The sequence below is a fragment of the Pelophylax lessonae genome, assembly GCF_965119305.1.
Source record: "Pelophylax lessonae genome assembly, chromosome: 11".
Taxonomy (NCBI): domain Eukaryota; kingdom Metazoa; phylum Chordata; class Amphibia; order Anura; family Ranidae; genus Pelophylax; species Pelophylax lessonae.
This window is the reverse complement of record NC_138778.1, coordinates 172564110-172583307: the sequence shown is the minus strand read 5'-3', so window position 1 is coordinate 172583307 and position 19198 is coordinate 172564110. Positions and strand designations below refer to the sequence as shown.

Sequence of the window (19198 nt, the reverse complement as noted above, 5' to 3'; positions counted from 1 at the left end):
GTGCCTGACCTCACAAATTCACTTCTGGAAGAATGGTCAAACATTCTCATAGACTCATTCCTAAACCTTGTGGACAGCCTTCCCAGAAGAGTTGAAGCTGGTATAGCCAACTCAATATTGATTCCTACGAACTAAGACTGGGATGCCATTAAAGTTCATGTGTATATAAAGGCAGGCGTCCCAATACGTTTGGTAATATAGTGTGCATCACTGAGAGTTGTACCACAATGATGTCAGAACTCATCTCCTACAGTGTCATCACTTCCAAGGTGAAGCACGCCGATAAAAAACTTAATTTGTAAATTGCTGGTTTGCCATCGGTTTGCCGAATCTGAAAGGGCAGAAGTGAATGAGTTTGCTGATTCTTCTTTTTTATTGACGGGTGAATTTCTGCTATTTTCACATATTCACACACACTCAGATAAAGGGGTATTGTCAAACCTTAATCAAGTCTGCATTTCTGGATTTGGCAGTTTGTGTGAATATTTGTTCACCTCTAATCTAGTCTCCACACCGGTCCTTTGCACAGTGCAGGGGTTCTTGAAAGCTCTTAGGAGAACAGCAATAACAAGCTGCAGCCTTTCACGGAAGCTGCTTGTTTGTTAACCCCTACATTAGCAAATTAATCACTGATCCAAGTACTACTGAAAAAAATCCAACAGCATTAGACCAACCTAACAGCTAAAGTGATAATTACATTTCACAACACCCAACTGTGCATTGGAAGAAGCTACGGCAATGTTATATTCACAATCTACATGTCTGGTCTCAGTTGATTGCCAATCTTTGTTTTTAGTCTCGTAGATAGGTTAGGGCCCATCCTTCTTTTAAAAACCACCCTAATTTTGCATACCCCATTGACTCCAATGCAATGGCAACATTCGCCAAAATCTGCAAGTTTTTACAGAATTTTCAGGGGAATAAAAACTCCCAATTTCGTTCAGTCCTACTCACAATAAACTTGACAGTGTAACTGACACCACCAAATTGAGTTTTATTTATCAAAAATTGATGGCTGACTTTGCAATTAATCACATCTAAAATGAAGTAAAGTTTAGACCTCCACTATGTGTGTCTGTATTTACGAGGGCTGGTTCTTTGACCTGGGCATGTTTATTTTGAAGACATGAAATGTTCGTTACTGTTATTTTTTTGTTGTACCTGTCTTTATTGTATGTACAGTATGACAGGTCTATAGCTGTGTGTGGTTGAGGGTGGAGTAGTTAACAGCCTTTAGGAATGTTGCTCTACCTTATTTAATGTTTTAACTAGAAAAGTGAAAGCTCAGATGTATTGGGGAAGCCAAAAACCAGTCGTGCGTGCTTCTGAAATTGACGGAGACGAATATCTGTCCAAAAGTTCACGTATTGTAGCATTGTAAAAAAGTACTAAAGTGAAAATTGAAACCTTAACAACATAGCAGGTTGATGTCTCGGCAGGAATGACAGCTAGCGACACCACCCTTCCCAAATTAGCCCACCATTGTAGTAATGCAAATTGGGCATGTGGTTTGCTTCTTCCTTCTACAATTATAGAGACTCTGTCAGCAGCCTATGTCTCCCATTTAACCCCTATTCTAGCACTACAGCCTCTTTCGGCTTCTTCAAGATTCAACATGCCGGTATTCGAATATTTGTGCCCCACCATGCACTATGGTTCCTTCATCCAATGCCTAGCTATCTTCTGGTTCCTGTTGTGATGTAGGGTTTGGAGGCTGGAAACACAGCACGCAGTGGGTGGAAGTGTCAAATGCCAAAGAGACTGATGGAGACTGCAGAGACACATGCGTTTGCAAATGCGTGTCAACTAAACCCCTGTTCTTTATTTATATCATGAGACAGGTCTACTTGGTTGGTGGCAGACTGGAGGGTGACTATATCAGACTGGGGGCTGGCTGGCTTCCATGCACCTCTTTTAATGCTTTTCAATTCATTTTTTCCGATACAGGGATGGAGACGCTGGGCATACCTGCTGGTGTCTCACTTAAAGTCCCACATAGCCCACATTGTCTATGTAACCAGGGATGGAGGCACCTTGCCTACAGGCTGGTGATTCATTTAAAGTCCCACCGTGCGATTTTCGTGCGTTTTTGGTGGATGCAGTCCAATTTGACCGCAGTTTTTTCATATACAGGGATGGAGACCATAGCATGACCTGCTTGTCTCATGTAAAGTCCCAAATATTTTATGAAATTAGGGATGGAGACACTGTGCTATACAGGCAAATTGCCTCATATAAAGTCCCAATCTGTGTTTGACACTGCATCCACCAAGGGGTTGGAGGTGTATGCTTCTCAGCTGGTCGTTTTCAGTTTGTACCATCTTAAGGACATTGCTATTAGAGTTTTGAGATACTAGACCAGTCATGGATGGAGGAGGGTTGGGGGAAGTTTGGGCTGCTCCCTCCCACCTGCCTCCTATACATCCATTAGCAGCCATGTGCTCCCAGAGTGGAGACACTCAAATTTAAAAGTGTTAGGACTGCAGATAAAACAGGGTGCCGTGTCATGGCTCTGCAGCTTACACATGCGTTTGCAAATGCGTGTCAACTAAACCCCTGTTCTTTATTTATATCATGAGAAAGGTCTACTTGGTTGGTGGCAGACTGGAGGGTGAGTACATCAGACTTGGGGCTGGCTGGCTTCCATGCACCTATTTTAATCCTTTTCAATTCGTTTTTTTAATGGAGACTGCAGTGCTCAACTGGAGAGTTGGCAGGGGACATAGACCACCAGAGAGGTGAGTACACTATCTCTTTTATTGCAGGGAAATTAAGTTTAGTTTGTTTAAAGACCAATTTCTTTAAGTGCTTGTTGGAGCAAAATGCGTTGAGAAATCTGGGGTTGTACATGCCACTTGGATTGATAAAATTTATTGTACACTGGCAAACATGAGACAAAGCTTTCCTTGTATGTCGTTTTAATCAAAAGGTATACAGGATGGAACGAGAATCAGAGTTTGCCTGCCCTCACTGTCAGTCTATATTGCCGAAGGGGGCCTTCATTCTGGAAAGCAGAATCAGTCAGGTCATTCAGAGATTTGCCAACCAGTTGTAAAATCTCTGTTGGCTAAGGCAGCCACATACAACTTCAGAAACCCTCAAGATGTATTATTAAACAGCCAATCTTTGGTCAAAACAATCATGTGCATGCTTTATTAAACCCTCATGGTGTATCTCTAAGCAGCCCAATCCTTGGTCAAGACAATCATGTACATGCATCACAAACCCTCAAGGTGTATCTCTAAACAGCCCAATCCTTGGCCAAAACAATCAAGTACATGCTTCATGAACCCTCAGGATATATCTCTAAACAGCCCAACCCTTGTCAAGGCAATCACATACATATTTCAGAAACCCTCAAGGTGTATCTCTAAACAGCCCAATCCTTGGCCTAGACAATTGCGTCCAATTTCAGAAAACAATTAACGTGTATCTCTAAACAGCCCAATCCTTGGCCAAAACAACAAAGTACAACTGCAGAAACCCTCAAAGTGTGTCCCTAAACAGCCCTATCCTTGATCAAGACAATCACGTACAACTTCAGAAACCCTCAAGGTATATCTCTAAAAGCTCAATCCTCGGCCAAGACAACCACGTTCAACTTCAGAAACCCTCAAGGTATATTTCTAAGCAGCCCAATCCATGGTCAGGACAATCATATACAACTTCAGAAACCCTCTAGGTGTATCTCGAATAGCTCAATCCTCGGCCAAGACAACCACGTTCAACTTCAAAAACCCTCAAGGTGTATCTCTAAACATCCCAATCCTTGGGCAAGACAATTACGTACAGTTTTAGAAACCCCTCAAGGTGTATCTCTATAAATCTCAGACCTTGGTCAAGACAATCACGGACAACTTCAGAAACCCCCATAGTGTATCCGTAAACAGCTCAATCCTTGGCCAAAACAATTGCGTACAACTTCAGAAACCTTAGTGTATATCTGTAAACAGCCTAATCCTTGGCCAAGTATTGTACTGAGTTTTGGATTGAGGTAGTGCCAAGAGTAATCATGATATGCAAAGTGCTATAACCCTATAGCAGCCAGATCTTCCTTGGATTGTTCTGATTGGATGCTACTATCTTTCTACACATACATAATTAGTTTACTTATGTAAGTATTATATTACACCTGTTTTTGAAAGTTTCTTGTCAAACCTGCCCTTAGTTTTTACTGATAATTTGGACTACTGAAGTCAAGTGACCTATAAACACAGTAATTGTTGTTTTACATTCTTTAAATAACCCTAGTACATTCCGCAAGTCTAGCACATGTCATTTCACTAATACACTACTGAAATACTTGTCAAGATTAAAGCACTGTATTTCCAGTCACTATTCAGCTCGGGACCTTGTGTTTAGAATCACAGCGATTTAGTACTTGACATGTTAATTTAGCACTCAGTTGTACAAACAAAGCATCAACTTCGTCCAGCCTATCCACCCATAACTGATATGTCAACCTCTGATACATGCTGGAAATTAACGTATAGATTTCACTGATCCTTAAGATTAGGACTCTGAGGCTGTGTGTGGTAGAGTTGGGAACTCACCAATATATCCTGCCTCTGGAATCCCCAAGAGTTGTTAATAATTAGTAGACGACTCCACCTACCAGCATAAAATATACTTTTTTTATGGTCTAATCATCAAAAATGCCTATAGCATTTAAACTGCCTAGGAACTACAAGTACTCCCATACTCAGCCAGCTATTTGCACTTGATAGTTCCACAACATTTTGGCCCCACGGGATCCCACACCCAAACTTTCTCTTAATCATAAAGGATAGCCAACGTTACTAATTCATTAAGAGAAAGGAAAAGTTCCGGATGGCCGCACTCCAAAGCAAACACCTTTATTGACGTGATAGGTCCATATAGCATAAAAGCATAGGAGACACTAACAGCAAACAGCTAACGTGTTTCACACCCTTCACTGGTGCTTAATCATAGCTGACATCATGTTAGCTATGATTAAGCACTAGTGAAGGGTGTGAAATGTGTTAGCTGTTTGCTGTTAGTGTTTCCTATGCTTTTATGCTATATGGAACTATCACGTCAATAAAGGTGTTTGCATTGTAGTACGGCCATCCAGAACTTTTTCTTTCTCTGCTGTGTTGCAGAGCCAGCACCGGCTTGCAAGGTGGAGATGTATTTGGAATGCTGATAGCTGGAGTGGTAACTATCTTTGTCTGTGTTACTAATTCATTAAGGAGAGGCAGTTAGGGATACATTTGGAATATTCTGCATCTCTGCTCTTTTGTTGTTGTAATAGTACATTCTTGCCTCTGAGGGTTAGCTGTGTGTGCTGTTGTTCACTAATATTCTCTCCTTGTCAGAACAGAAATGGCAGCCCAGTATAAGGCCCCATAGAGGCTGAACTGTCAAGAGCTCAGGAAGTATATCCATGCTACTGGAGGAGAATAAAGCTAAAGGGTAAAAAAGACTTTAGTTTTCTTTTTTGTAATCCTAAAATTTTAGATTTTTGAGTTTTGGACTACCTGCCCTCAACATGAACTTCAAGTTAAAAAAAGAAAAGGACAGCATTAAGGGTAGTCTTTACTTGGATAATATGTTGGCTGTCCTTGCAAAGCTTTTCTTCTATAAAAAAAATACTGGTTGTTGCACAGATCTCATTGCTGATTAAAATGCTTCAATAGTTTGAGTCGTGGACTGGGAACAATCTTGCATATTAGGAGTTGTGTTTTTACTTGCTGCATGCTTATTATGAGTATCTAACACAAGCAATATTGAAGCCAATGGAGAACTGAAAACTAGCATTTTTCAACAGCAGGACAACAATGGCATCCTTCAAATTTCTCCTAATATGAGTTGACTCAAAGTAGACATATCCACCCTCAATAGCCTTTCTGACCAAATTACCCAGACCTCCTTCTCCTCCAGCTACCTATTTACCTAAATAGGAATGCCAATATCTATTTAAATGTTTACATGCTTTGAGTGAATTCTTCTTCGCAGTTGACCATGCCTGGGCACTGTGGCCTCATAAACTTGTGTAGAGCCAAGCGTTTACAGCCCTACAAATGTCTATGAGGGCTCGCTGCAGAGACTTGACGAGTGATGACGAGGAAGATTTCTGCCGAAGGAGGTAAACATTGGAGCAAAATTTAGCTGTCTTACTCAAGTAAGTAGACAGTTGTAGTGAAGAAGTTGAGTAGGCTAGGTAAGTGGATAAATGTACGTTTAATAAAAGTACACTTATCCTTTAGAGCGGGGGTCTCCAGACTTTCTAAACAAAGGGCCAGTTTACTGTCCTTCAGGTTATAGGGGGACCAGCCTATGTAGTGAAGAGGTTGAGTTGGTTAGGTAAGTGGATAAGTGAAGATGAAGAGGTTGAGTAGGTTAGGTAAGTGGATAAATGTACTTTTAATGAAAGTACACTTATTCTTTAGAGCAGGGGTCTTCAGACTTTCTTAACAAGGGCTAGTTTACTGTCCTTCAGGTTTTTTTTTTTTTTTTTTTTTGGGGGGGGGGGGAGGGCAACCTATGGCTAGTAGGAGTAGATATTGGTAGATATTGCTGTCAATGGATGTAAGCAATACCCCATCATTGGTTTTAATGGGAGGAATAATACCCCATTGTTGGTATCAGTTAGAAGAATAGCATCCCGTTGTTGGTATCGGTTGGAGGAATAGTGCCCCATGGTTGGTATCAGTGGCAGGAATAGTGCACCATTGTTGGTGTCATTGGGAGCAATGGTGTCCCATAATTGGTGTTAGTGGGAGGAATAGCGCCCCAAAAGCGGGATAAAGTCAAGCAAAGGGCCAAATCCGGTCCCCAGGCCACAGTTTGGAGACCACTGATTTAGATCTTAGCACTCAGCCTGGAACATTTGTTCTGACAGATGAAAATACCAGTAAATAACAAAAAAAAAAATCAACTAATCTCTGGGAGACAACATTATCACCATTACACGATGTTTGCATTGCTTTGCGCTTTCTTTCTGATTTTAAAGCTACAACAGGCCACAGTTTTGGTCAACTGGGATCAGTTTTGCTTCAATTATAATCCATTTTTAACGCATTTCTTTTTTTAATTGTGAAAAAGTAACCTTATATGAACTGGAAACAAGATGAACCTGCAAATTTTATTGCAAAGGGAGATTGCAAAGACACGCATTGGAGATTTTTTTTTACAACAGATACAACCATCCATGTGCACATGCTATTACATGTAGAATACACATATTTATACAAGTATTCAACAGCACAGTATAGTGAATAAAAGGTCCATGGATTTACACAATCATGGTTTACAGAACAGCCTATACTGAGACAATTTACCATTGCTGATCTCTCCTCACCATGTAAATGCTGGTTTCCTGGATCTTATGTTGATCCAACAACTGGGGCAGCACTGACCTACAGCAAATATGCAGATAACGGCTTTTGACTTCACTCTGACTTTTTCATTTGCATGCTTTTCCAAGTCATTAACTCACTGATTTTGAAGCCAGAGACAGCCAGGAAAATAGTATTTTTAGATGGAGGTCTACAATGTACAGGTTTCCTTTTAGGCCTCATTTACACAAGCATACCTATCTGTACACCTATGTGAGGGGCCGTCTTCGCCCGTATGGAATACACAAGTGTTCTGTATATGCAGGCAGTTCCAATCACATCTATAGGGATGCAGCAGCTACACAGACACAGCAGCTGGACCCAATTTGACAGCCATGTGTGTGCGCGTCCCTGATCGTACACTCTATGTGCTCGGGGGCACACAACCGCCTGGGCACAGCTGCCAGTGGCTGTTTCTGTGTAGCAGCTATGTCCTAATAGATATGAATGGGACTGTCTGCATGTAGATACGTGAAATGCCTGTGCATCCCATGCGGGTGAAGACAGCCCTTAGAACGGTTGTGCAGATAGGTATGCCTGTGTGAATGAATCTTAGTAGCCCATGAACCTTAGTAGCTCATGTAAATGAGAGTTTGACCCAGAAGAAGCTTAAATGCAATACGCTTTTGTGTTGCTTTGACTTGCTTCAGATGGACTTCTGATTAGCGTGCGTTACTTTGAGCTTCTGAGTTGCTTCCAACTGTTTTCACCTTCACTTTGACTTGTATGGAAAAGGAAAGATGTTCAGACACAAAGAAATGCCCCTGTGTAGATCAGCTTTGAAAGAATGATTGAAAACTTCAGGTGCCACCTTTAGATCAGCCCTCTTTGCCCATAGTAGAGTGCACAATCGCTGATTCTAGGATGAATTTACAAATTCCACCACGGGACAAAAATTACGATTGATTCTGGTAATAGCTCTCATCTCTCATCTTCTCCTGCAGTTGGCCTAAGGTTACCAACAGGAAATCTGCTGTATGTATGTCATGCCTGTGATCAAAGCTTTATCCTAATATACCTAGTTATGATAGCCGCTGTGTAACCTAATACACATATTAGTATATGTTATTACTTATTCTTTCTGTATAATGTGACTCACGTGCTCCTTATTAGACTACGCCGCTATTCCCATTCTGCTCTGTCCACTATTCATACATGACACAATTATTTGGCACAATAAATTTGCCCGTCGGCAATGGAAGCAAGGACATGTAAGCATGGTACGACCAATCGAAGCCACTGATTGACATTGCTCAGCTGTCTCACCCACAAGAACACATGAACTTATTGAGTTCTCCTGTTCACCCTATGAGGAGGAACATGGGAGATGCTTGTAGACTTCACAATGTATAGACTCCCACACCCCCCCAAGCGATATCTTTTCATGTGGAAACAATAGTAATTGAATATTAGTTTTGTAACCCTGACAGCTGGCAGCCAACTGTGTCTGCAGGGCACCCGTAGACATGTAAAGCTTTTAAAAATAGTCATAAAACACAATGTAAATGATGATGAACACACGCATATCTGAAACATGAAGACATAAAAATTTCTGGATCAAGCGACTGTCACTTAAAGCGGTTGTAAACCTGAAAAAAAAAACAAAAACCCTGCAAGACAAAGGTATAATGAGCTAGTATGCATCGCATTACTTACCTTAGAACGAAGCCCCGACACGGACCCCCGGACACCGCTGTGGGAGCTGACATCATCCCTTAGCGTCTCTTCCGGGTTCAGCGGCTCCGGCGCTGTGATTGGCCGGAGCCACGATGACGTCACTCCCGCGCATGTGCGCGGGAGTCATTTTCCGGCAAGCTCCCAGTAAGGAAAGCTGAAGGTCCGGCGGACCTTCAGAGCGCATGCGCCGCTCGCGTGAGCGGCTGCATGCAGTGCAAATATCTACTAAACCGTGCCGGTTTAGGAGATATTAATTGTACCTACAGGTAAGCCTTATTATAGGCTTACCTGTAGTTAAAAGTGAAAAAAAGCGGTATACTACCGCTTTAATGTTTTTGGGTACCCTAAGGTGTAAGTACATTTTTCAAAAATGAAGCTGCCCCCATTTAAATTTAGTCAACCTGGTATGACAGTGTCCTTCAGATTTTTAGCTTTCATTTGATATCTGTGAAACCTATCTTGATCTCCCTTTGAAGATTCTGTTTGCCCAACTGTCAGGCTGATCCAATGGCTTCAGTGCTTTCTGAGTCCCAGACTTGGAAACTCAAGTCTGATCTACATCAGTCTTTCTCAACTAGGGTTCTCCTAGAGCAGTGGTTTTTTTACTCCTGTGCTCAGGCCCCACTAACAGGCCAGATTTTAAGTATTACCTTGGTGAGATGCAGACTAGAATACTGCAATCACTGAGCAGCAAATTATATCACCTGTGATGTATTTTAGTTATCTTGCAAACCTGGCCAGTTATGGCACTTTTCCACTGCAAGTACCGGCTCGGCTCTACTTGGACCTGCTTGGCCCGGTTTGCTTTTCCACTGCTGGTACGGTGTTGGAACGGTTCGGTGCGGTTTGGTATGGTTTGCTTTTCCACTAAAGTAGTACTAAAGTTAAGTGGGTGGGATAACAACGATTCTCTGACCAATCAGTGGCTAGCAAAGGATTGTGGGATATGGTACCGGTATGGTACCTCTTGTAACCACAATCGAGGTGGTACTGTTTTAGAGAGCCGTACCGTTCGGTTCCATGCAGTGGAAAAGCGCCGCCGTACTGTACCGAACCGTTCCTACACCGTACCATGTGGTACCAGCAGTGGAAAAGCACAAAAGCGAGCCGAACCGTTCGGTTCCATGCAGTGGAAAAGCGCCATTAGTGGGTCCTGAGGACAGGAGTTGAGAACCACTGCTCTATAGCATGGGTGATGAACCTGTGGCCATCCAGCTTTTGCAGAACTACAAGTCCCATCATGCCTCAGCCAAGTCATACTTGTAACTGTTAGCCTTGCAATGCCTCATGGGGCTTCTGCAACAGCTGTAGAGCCACAGGTTGAGCACCCATGCCCTAGAGCAGGGGTCACCAAACTTTCTGAACAAAAGACCAGTTTACTGTCCTTCAGATGTTGGGGGGGGGGGGGTTGGACTCTAGCCATTGGAAGAAGTAAATGTCCTGGCATCAATTGGTGTAAACAATGCCCATCTTTGGTGTCAGTGAGGGCAATTGTGCCCCATCATTGTCCCATTGTTGGTGTCACTGGGAAGAATTGTGTCCAATCGTTGGTGTCATTGGGATGAACTGTGCCCCACATTGGTGTTATTAAAAGGAATTGTGCCCCTTCATTGGTGTCAGTGGGGGGAATCATTCCCCAATGTTGGTGTAAGAAGATGAAATGTCACTCCAAGGGCCGGATAAAAGCAAGCAAAGGGCCGTACCTGGCCCCCAGGCCGCAGTTTGGAGATCACTGCCCTAGAGCAACCTTTCCCAACCTTTTTATTATGGAGGAACTCTTGAAATAACCTTTACATCTCGGAGATGTTGCAAGTATAGCTCATGGCATGTTAGCATGAACCGTAAAATCAGTTGACTTGTATATCAGCAGTTAATTAAATTTTTGTGCTGCTAAGCAGCACTTCATACCCACTACTCCTACTCAGCCTAGGCCAGCACCTGGGATAGGTATAATGTAGCAACCCCAGAAGGCACTTAGTTACCAAAGGCGCACACATGTGCAGCGCATGAGCAGAACAGATGTGTGGTTGCAGCGCATCTCAGATTTCTGAGCATGCACACGAACACCGCAGACAGCTATAATGTTCATCTGCCAGAAATTGTGGTGCTTGTGCACACGCACATAATTCTGCTGGGTGTGCACAGTTGTACCACCAGTCTCTGCCAGGTCCCAAATAAATGGCAGAGACTGGCGGCGTATCTGTTCAAATACACCCAGTATTTCGAAAGGTGGTTGCGCAGAAGAAGGGCGGGGGAGGGGATTTATTCAGCTGTTGAATTCCGCTTTAAGGGCAATTTTAGACGGGCAGCCTGGGAGGGCTGGTAAAAAGAGACAGCTGAGACACAATTTTACTGCCTTCTTGCCACTTCCCCAAATTGTTAAAATACAGTAGGATGGGGCATTTTTAACTCTAGGGATCACTTTTCAGGGAGGGGTAAGCTTAACGGAGGTCTGATTGAGACCTAAATGAAATAAGGTGTTTTTAATACACAGAGGTTCTACCAGGACCTTGTGCTGCTTCCTTCTCCCACACTCTAGCCCTGTTGTATGGGGAGAAGTTACTTACACTGCTTGCAATTAAAAAATAAATGTAATGATGTATTTCTGATTACTGATCTGTATTAATGTGGGTCTAAAGTTCGGTTTAAACAGATGCATACATTTTCAGCCTGCTAAAAAATCCATTAACACCTGTGCATTTTTATGTGCGGCGCGTTAAAATAAATCCTGCTTCCTGCATCTTTGATGCATTTTCATAAAAATGCACAATTTATAGCGTTCAATGGTAAAGCACCTAAAACGCACTGCACATATGTGATGTGAATTGACCCTAAAAGTGACCAGTGTTACAGATTTAGTCACCCCCTGACGTCTTACCTCTCAATTTGTACTAGTACCAAAAAACAGCTAAAGAATCCCTCACCATTAACAGCTAAATACAAGACGTAGAAGCAAATCTGCCTAATCTTCCACTGATCAACACAGAGAGGCTCAGAAAACCAGCGCTACCTCCCAGCACGGCTTCCAAAAAAAACCCGAACCCACTTTGCCGTCCTCCCATTTCCACCCACTAGCACTGACAGATCCATTCATAATTTTTCTTCCTAATTCACAAGCGCACAGCAATCCCCTTTCATCTCTCCCAGCTGCATCAGATCCCTAATACCAGCCTTTCGCAATATCCCCTCCCAAATCGTGTTCATTCAAGATTTCCCTCTTTCAAATCCCCGAGCTGTACAAAATACGCTCTCTCTGAATCCAACGCTGAAACTTCACAAGTGCAGAGAATAATACAAAGTCACTCGAAGCTGTAAACCATCGGGGAAGTACAGTGCTGAAGTTTTTAATGGAACAAACCTTATATGGGACGATAATGCTAACGTTTTTTTAGTAATTGAGGGCTAAAGTTGTTTAAAAACAGATACACAAATAAAGATGTGTTTAAAAAAACAACAGAGAAAATTAAGACAAGCAAAAACACTGGACATAGGAAAGAACGTATGGACATGGAAAAATAATGGGCATAGGAACAGAAGTAACTACAAATCAAAGCAGGTTAAATGAGAGTACAGCTTAATGAGAATGCTGTTCATAGAATACACATACAGATATATGAAGTTTCCAGGATCTCATCATAACCAAAGCCGATAAAAAAATTTTGGTTCAACGTAGGTGGAACAGGATAGACCTCTGTCTTTTTTCAACCACCTGGACCATTTTTATACAATAGCTGACTTTTCTGCCCAGTAACCCAAATAAAGTAGATTTAACACAATGCATTACTTTTTCTGACCAATGCTATACAATCGTTTCAAAGTAACCACCCATGGTGCTTAGAAGCATCCTAAGGACCATACAACTCCAGTTGCGTTTAACAGAATTTGAACAATTAGGTACAACTGTAAGACTGGCATATATACACCTAGCAGCTTGATCAGAAGATATGAGAGCAAACTTTTCTGCAATGGGATTATATTTTGTTTTGGGTGGAACCACATACCAAAATGTGTTTCCTATACAATTCGGAGTTAAGATGTTCTTCAATAATGCGGTGGCTAAGTGGTTAACATCATGGGTTCCTTGGTCCAAACCCCAACCAGGACACTATCTGCATGAAGTTTGCATGTTCTTGCATGGATTTACTCTGGATTTCTCTCACACTCCACTTGCTGGTAGGTTATTTGGCTCCTGTCCTAATTGGGCATAGTATGTGAGATAGGGACCTTAGATTATAAGCACCTTGAGGGCAAGGACTAATGAAAATGTAAAAATGTATATGTAAAGCGCTGCGTAAGTTGTTGGCACAAAATAAATACCTGTAATAAATAGCGTATATAAACTCCTGAACACTGCTTGTCATAACAGAAACATAGGAAATGATGGGTTTATGAAGGTGCATTCCCCAAAGCTGTCATCCTTACCCTTGCACAGCTACTTGGTGTTTTACTGATCAAGGCTTAATGAAGTTACCCCTCAAATAATATGCACATGGTCAATGTCTTTACCAAGTAGTGCAAGATGAAAGATGACAACCCTGGAGAACAAACCTTCAAAAACAAGTCAGCTACTCCTATGTTCTATCCTGCCAGGTGTCCCTTAAAGGCTTAAACCATTTAAAAATAATAACTTAGTTAAGCACGGAGAACATTGTTTTAAATCACCCCCCTGGCTCCTTCAACCTCTCAGAAATGCCAATCACAAGATATCAAAGTGAAATGTAATTGGAAAAGTGAAACCCTCTTAGTAAAGTCAATGGCAAGTGGGCGGACCCTGGAACTCAATGCTCTGACTGTCTGACGGACTACAAAAGATATAAGTCACTGGTGAAACAACTTACCAACTTCTACCCCAGCCTTTCTCAAACTTTTTAACATGGATCAACCCTTAAGATATCATACCAGTCTTAAGAATCCCCTCCATTTAATTACTGTATCTACAGCTCATGGTACACTAGCGTGGTGGTCAGTCAGATGAATTCCCCTTACATAAATGGTTATTAGGAAGAATGTCCCTTACATTGGTGGCCAGTGGGAACAATACTCGTTACATTGGGGGTCAGAAGGAAGAATGTCCCTTACATTGGTGGTCAGTGGGAAGAATACTTGTTACATTGGGGGTCAGTAGGAAGAATGCTCCTTACATTGGTGATCAGTGGGAAGAATGTCCCTTACATTGGGCGTCAGTGGGAAGAATACTTGTTACATTGGGGGTCAGTAGGAAGAATGCTCCTTACATTGGTGATCATTGGGAAGAATGTCCCTTACATTGGTTGCCAGTGGGAAGAATGTTCCCTACATTGGTGGTCAGTGGGAAAAATGTCCCATATATTTGTTGTCAGTGGGAGGAATGTTCCTTACATTGGTGGTCAGTGGGATGAATACTCCTTAAATTGGTGGCCAGTGGGAAGAATTTCCCTTATATAGTTGGTCATGGTCAGTGAAAAGAATGCTCCTTACATTGGTGGCCAGTGGGAAGAATGCCTTTTACATTGACAGTTGGTGGGAAGAATGCTCCCTATGTTAGTAGTCAGTGGAAAAAATGTTCAATATAGTGGTGGTCATTGGGAATAATGTCCCTTATACCGGTGAGGAAAAGCAACAATGCTCCTTCTGTTGATGGTTAGTGGGATGAAAGTTCCTTATATTGGTGGTCAGTGGGAAGAATATCCCTTACATTGGTGGTCATTGGGAAGAATGTCCCTTAGATTGGTGGTCATTGAGAAGAATGTCCCTTACATTGGTGGTCAGTGGGAAAACATGTCCCTTATATTGGTGGTCAAAAGAAAGAATGATCCTTCCATTGGTGGTTAGTATGAAGAATGTCCCTTTTATTGGCGGTCAGTGGGAAGAATGTCCCAAATATTGGAGGTCAGTGGGAAGAATGTCCCCTCTATTGGTGGTTAGTGTGAAGAATGTCCCTTACATTGGTGGTCAGTGGAAAGATTGTTCCTTAAAATGGTTGGTCAGTGTGAAGAATGTCCCTTATATTGGTGGTCAGTGGGAAGAATGTCCCCTATATTGGTGATCAGTGTGAAGAATGTCCCTTTTATTGGTGGTCAGTGGAAAGATTGTTCCTAACATTGGTGGCCAGTGTGAAGAATGTTCCTTATATTTGGTTGTCAGTGGAAAGAATGTCCCATATATTGGAGGTCAGTGGGAAGAATGCTTCTTACATTGGTAGTCAGTGGGAAGAATGTCCCATATATTGGAGGTCAGTGGGAAGAATGCTTCTTACATTGGTGGTCAATGTGAAGAATGTCCCCTATATTGGTGGTCAGTGGGAAGAATGCTTCCTACATTGGTAGTCAGTGCGAAGAATGTCCCCTATATTGGTGGTCAGTGGGAAGAATGCTACTTACACTGGTAGTCAATAGGAAAAATGCCTCTTGCACTGGTGGTCAGTGGGTAGAATGCACAATAGATTGGTAGTTAGTGGGAAGAAAGTTCCTTACATTAGTGGTAAACAGGTAGAATGTCCCTTACATTGATGGTCAAAAGGAAAGAATGTCCCTTACATTGGTGGTCCTTGGGAAGAATACCCCCTTTCATAGCTGGTTAGTAGGAAGAGTACTCCTTACATTGGTGGTCTATGGGAAGAAGATGTTCCTAGATAGCTAAAAAAAAATGATTGGTGTCATGACCATGACAATGAACCCCTAGCAACCTCTAGAGGAACCCTAGTTGAGAAAGACTGTTTTACCCAATCAAATCACACAAGTACAGATCTGGGAGTTCTGACTTTTAGCTCGATCTTAAAAGTTTCCATACAGGACAGGAGACATGATACTGACTGTTCTGTAAGTTACAAACATAATGTCATAAAACCCTGCATGCAAATAGAAAACTAGGAGAGAGAAGCCAGAGCCAAGCAGAGAGGAGGAGCAGAAGGGAATGACAGTTTCCATACACCAACTAGCCAGCTGATATATTGCATTAATGGATCTGTACGTGGAGAGGGGGGCGAAGGCTTTGGGACTAGCCTGTGCACTGAAGGGCATTGTGCAGCTTCCACTGAAATCTGAGCATGTTGTGTTCAGAAAGGTAATTATCACTACTGCATTATCCACAAGCCAAACCCTATAGATTGCAGAACAGGACTGCACAATGGAAGAACCACCATCAACAACATAAACACGCATAATAATTCCAGCATGCGTTAGGATCTATATGCAGCATGTCCTGGGGAAGTCTCAAATGTCCAAAATGCCAAATGTGCCCATAGATAAAATAATGATTGCCCTATAATACTGAAACGCTAAATAATTGCTATGTTCAGTTTTCACGCCGGTGGGATCAGAGCATCTAAAAATCCACATTGGGGGTAGAGATGTATAGGATGGATGAGATATAATGAGTAGACTTACTATGCTGCCTAGAAGAAGTAGCAGGGCTGTCTCCATTCCTCCTGGTCCCATAGAGCTGATGATGGTATGGTGTAGTGTAGTGACAGTCAGATGCAGAATGCAGCTCCACAATTCAGCTACACCTGCCCCTAAAGCCCTGACAAGCCATCCCCTTCTGTTTAAAGAGAACCATCCCCTCCGCTGTCCTCCCAATGGCTGCACACAGCCTCCTCTCCCTCCTCCCCTCCAAGGGAACACTTCCAGCAAACCAAGGACTGATTGTCAGGATTGGATTTAGGGAATAATGCTTGGATCGCAGCCCCGAAAACACTTAACTGCTAATTATTAAAGAAAAGAAAGGCAAAAAAAAAAAGAGGAGATGCAGCATTTCTATTGTCTTCTTCTTGGTGGTGGAGCTTCTCGTCCTTCTCACGTGGGGATTGATGGGAAAGGTCGAGGCTGTACACGTCATTTTGCTGCAGGAGGTTTATGTCAAGGAAAGGATGACATCAAATTAGAAGTTTTTTTTTAATACATCATCTTAAAATTTATATTTTATTCTATATTATAATATTCTATTTTATTTTATATTATAATATTATATTTTATATTATAGTATTTTATTCTATATTATAATATTCTATTTTATTTTATATTATAATATTATATATTATATTATAATATTTTATTCTATATTATAATATTATATTTTATTTTATAATTTAAAATTCTATTTTATTTTATTTTATATTATATTATAATATTATATTTTATATTATAATATTTTATTCTATGTTATAATATTATATTTTATTTTATATTATACAATTATATTTTATTTTATATTATAATATTATATTTTATATTATAATATTTTATTCTATATTATAATATTTTATTTTATATTATAATATTATATTTTATATTATATTATATTTTATATTATAACTTATTATTTTATATAAAAAAAATTTTTTCTATAATACATTTTTTTATTATATTTTATTTAGTTTTAATATCAGATCTTATAACTATATGACAAACAATAATTGATAGTCACTTTAGTCTTCAGTCACACATCCGCATTTGGTCGCGCGTTTTCCTGCATTTCTCTAAGCGCGACAACGCTCGCCATCAAGAATCCCATTTTTTCTGTTGTGGCTGTTCACTTCTCAACTCTCTGTTCACACTTTGTGTGTGTTGAGAATGCACGCAAAATTGCGCACTATCCCATTACGCATAGAAACGCGCTGACTTTTAGCAAATTAGTGGCGATGCACATTAAGGCCACCTAAAGGGGCAGTGGGTTTCTGTGCGTGTCAAATAATTTCTTAATGGCAGCACCTCCATGCATCGGCTAAAATGCGCGTTTGCGCTCACATCAAAACGCATGATGCTGAAGCACCATGCGGTTGGGTGCGGGGCAATTTTTGAAAAGGGTTAGGGACTTCTTTAGCCCACTTCCTGCATGTAGGGCAGCCTATTGAAATGAATGGGACATGCATGTGAATAGTGGGAATGCGTATGCGCTCCATTGTAGCTGTAAGGTGTGAATGGTGCCTAAGGCTAGCTTCACACTACTGGACAGCCCCATGCATCTGCTAACTTACGCGTTTCGCTCACACCAAAACGCATGATGCTGAAGCACCATGCGGTTAGGTGCTGGGTCATTTTCAAAAGGGTTAGGGACTTCTCTTGCACACTCCTGGATTGAAATGAATGGGCTGTCCAACATTGCATGAAGTGCAATTTCGCAAAAGGATTAGGGACTTATTTTGCACCTTTCATGTAGGGTATCCAAATGAAATGAATGGGTTGTTCTACATGCGAAGTGTGGGAATGTGCACGCGCTTCATCGCATCTGCATGGTGTGAATGGTGCCTAAGACTAAGTTCACACCACTGGGCAGCCCCATGCATCTGCTAACGTACGCGTTTCACTCACACCAAAAGGCATGATGCTGCAGCACCATGCGATGTGGTGCAATTTTGCAAAAGGGTTATGGACTTCCTTTGTACATTTTTCCATAGGGAAGTCTATTAAATTGAATGAGCTGTCCTACATGCGATGTGTGGGAATGCATTTGATTGGCTCTTTTTGCTGCTTCTCCCTCCCCTATGCTGAGCTCTGCTGTACAAGGGGGGCAAGAAGCTGATACAAAAACAAATTCAGGTCGTTCAATTAAAAAAGTGAATACACAATTGAGTATTAATTATTAGAGAGCTGCTTTCCTTTGCATCCTCGATGTGTACCTGGAGTTCTGCCTTAAGGGCGAGTTCACACCACATGCAGTCCAGTGCGTTTTATTTCTGCATCAAAAACGCATTGAAAGTAGGTTAAATGGTTTCCAATGGTATAGTTCACACCAGTATCAGAAAAAAAGTAAAAATGCAGCATTTTTCCTGCACTGGACTGTACTGGAACGCTGTAAGGGCCAGTTCACACCATAGAAACGCAGTCTGGATGCGTTCCAGATGCTTTTTGGATGGGCGTTTTTGATGCGTTTTTTATTGCGTTTTTGATGCAGCCCAGTGTATTTTTTCCCCCCCTTTTTTTTCTTAACCTTAAATAAGGACATGTGTGTTCCAGTGTGTTTTTGGTGCATTCCGGTGCGTTCCAGTGCGTTTTTAAAGCATTTTACAGCGTTCCAGTACAGTCCAGTGCAGGAAAAATGCAGCATGTTCTACTTTTTTTTCTGGAACTGCAAGTACTGGTGTAAACTATGCTATTGAAAACCATATAACCTACTTACCATGCGTTTTTGACGCAGAAAAAAAAAACGCACTGGATTGCATGTGGTGTGAGCTGGCCCTACAA

The 19198-nt window shown here is 41.5% G+C and overlaps 1 protein-coding gene across 1 annotated transcript in view; it reads right to left on the bottom strand.

Moving 5' to 3' along the window:
* NGFR (nerve growth factor receptor) overlaps positions 1-16523 on the bottom strand; it is a 143753-nt gene extending 127230 nt beyond the window's left edge. Inside the window, exon 1 of the mRNA XM_082271294.1 lies at positions 16403-16523. Within this exon, the coding sequence (XP_082127420.1) occupies positions 16403-16453 (51 nt within the window). The 5' untranslated portion in view covers positions 16454-16523. The remainder of the gene's footprint in view (positions 1-16402) is intronic.
* Between the last annotated feature and the right edge of the window lie 2675 nt (positions 16524-19198).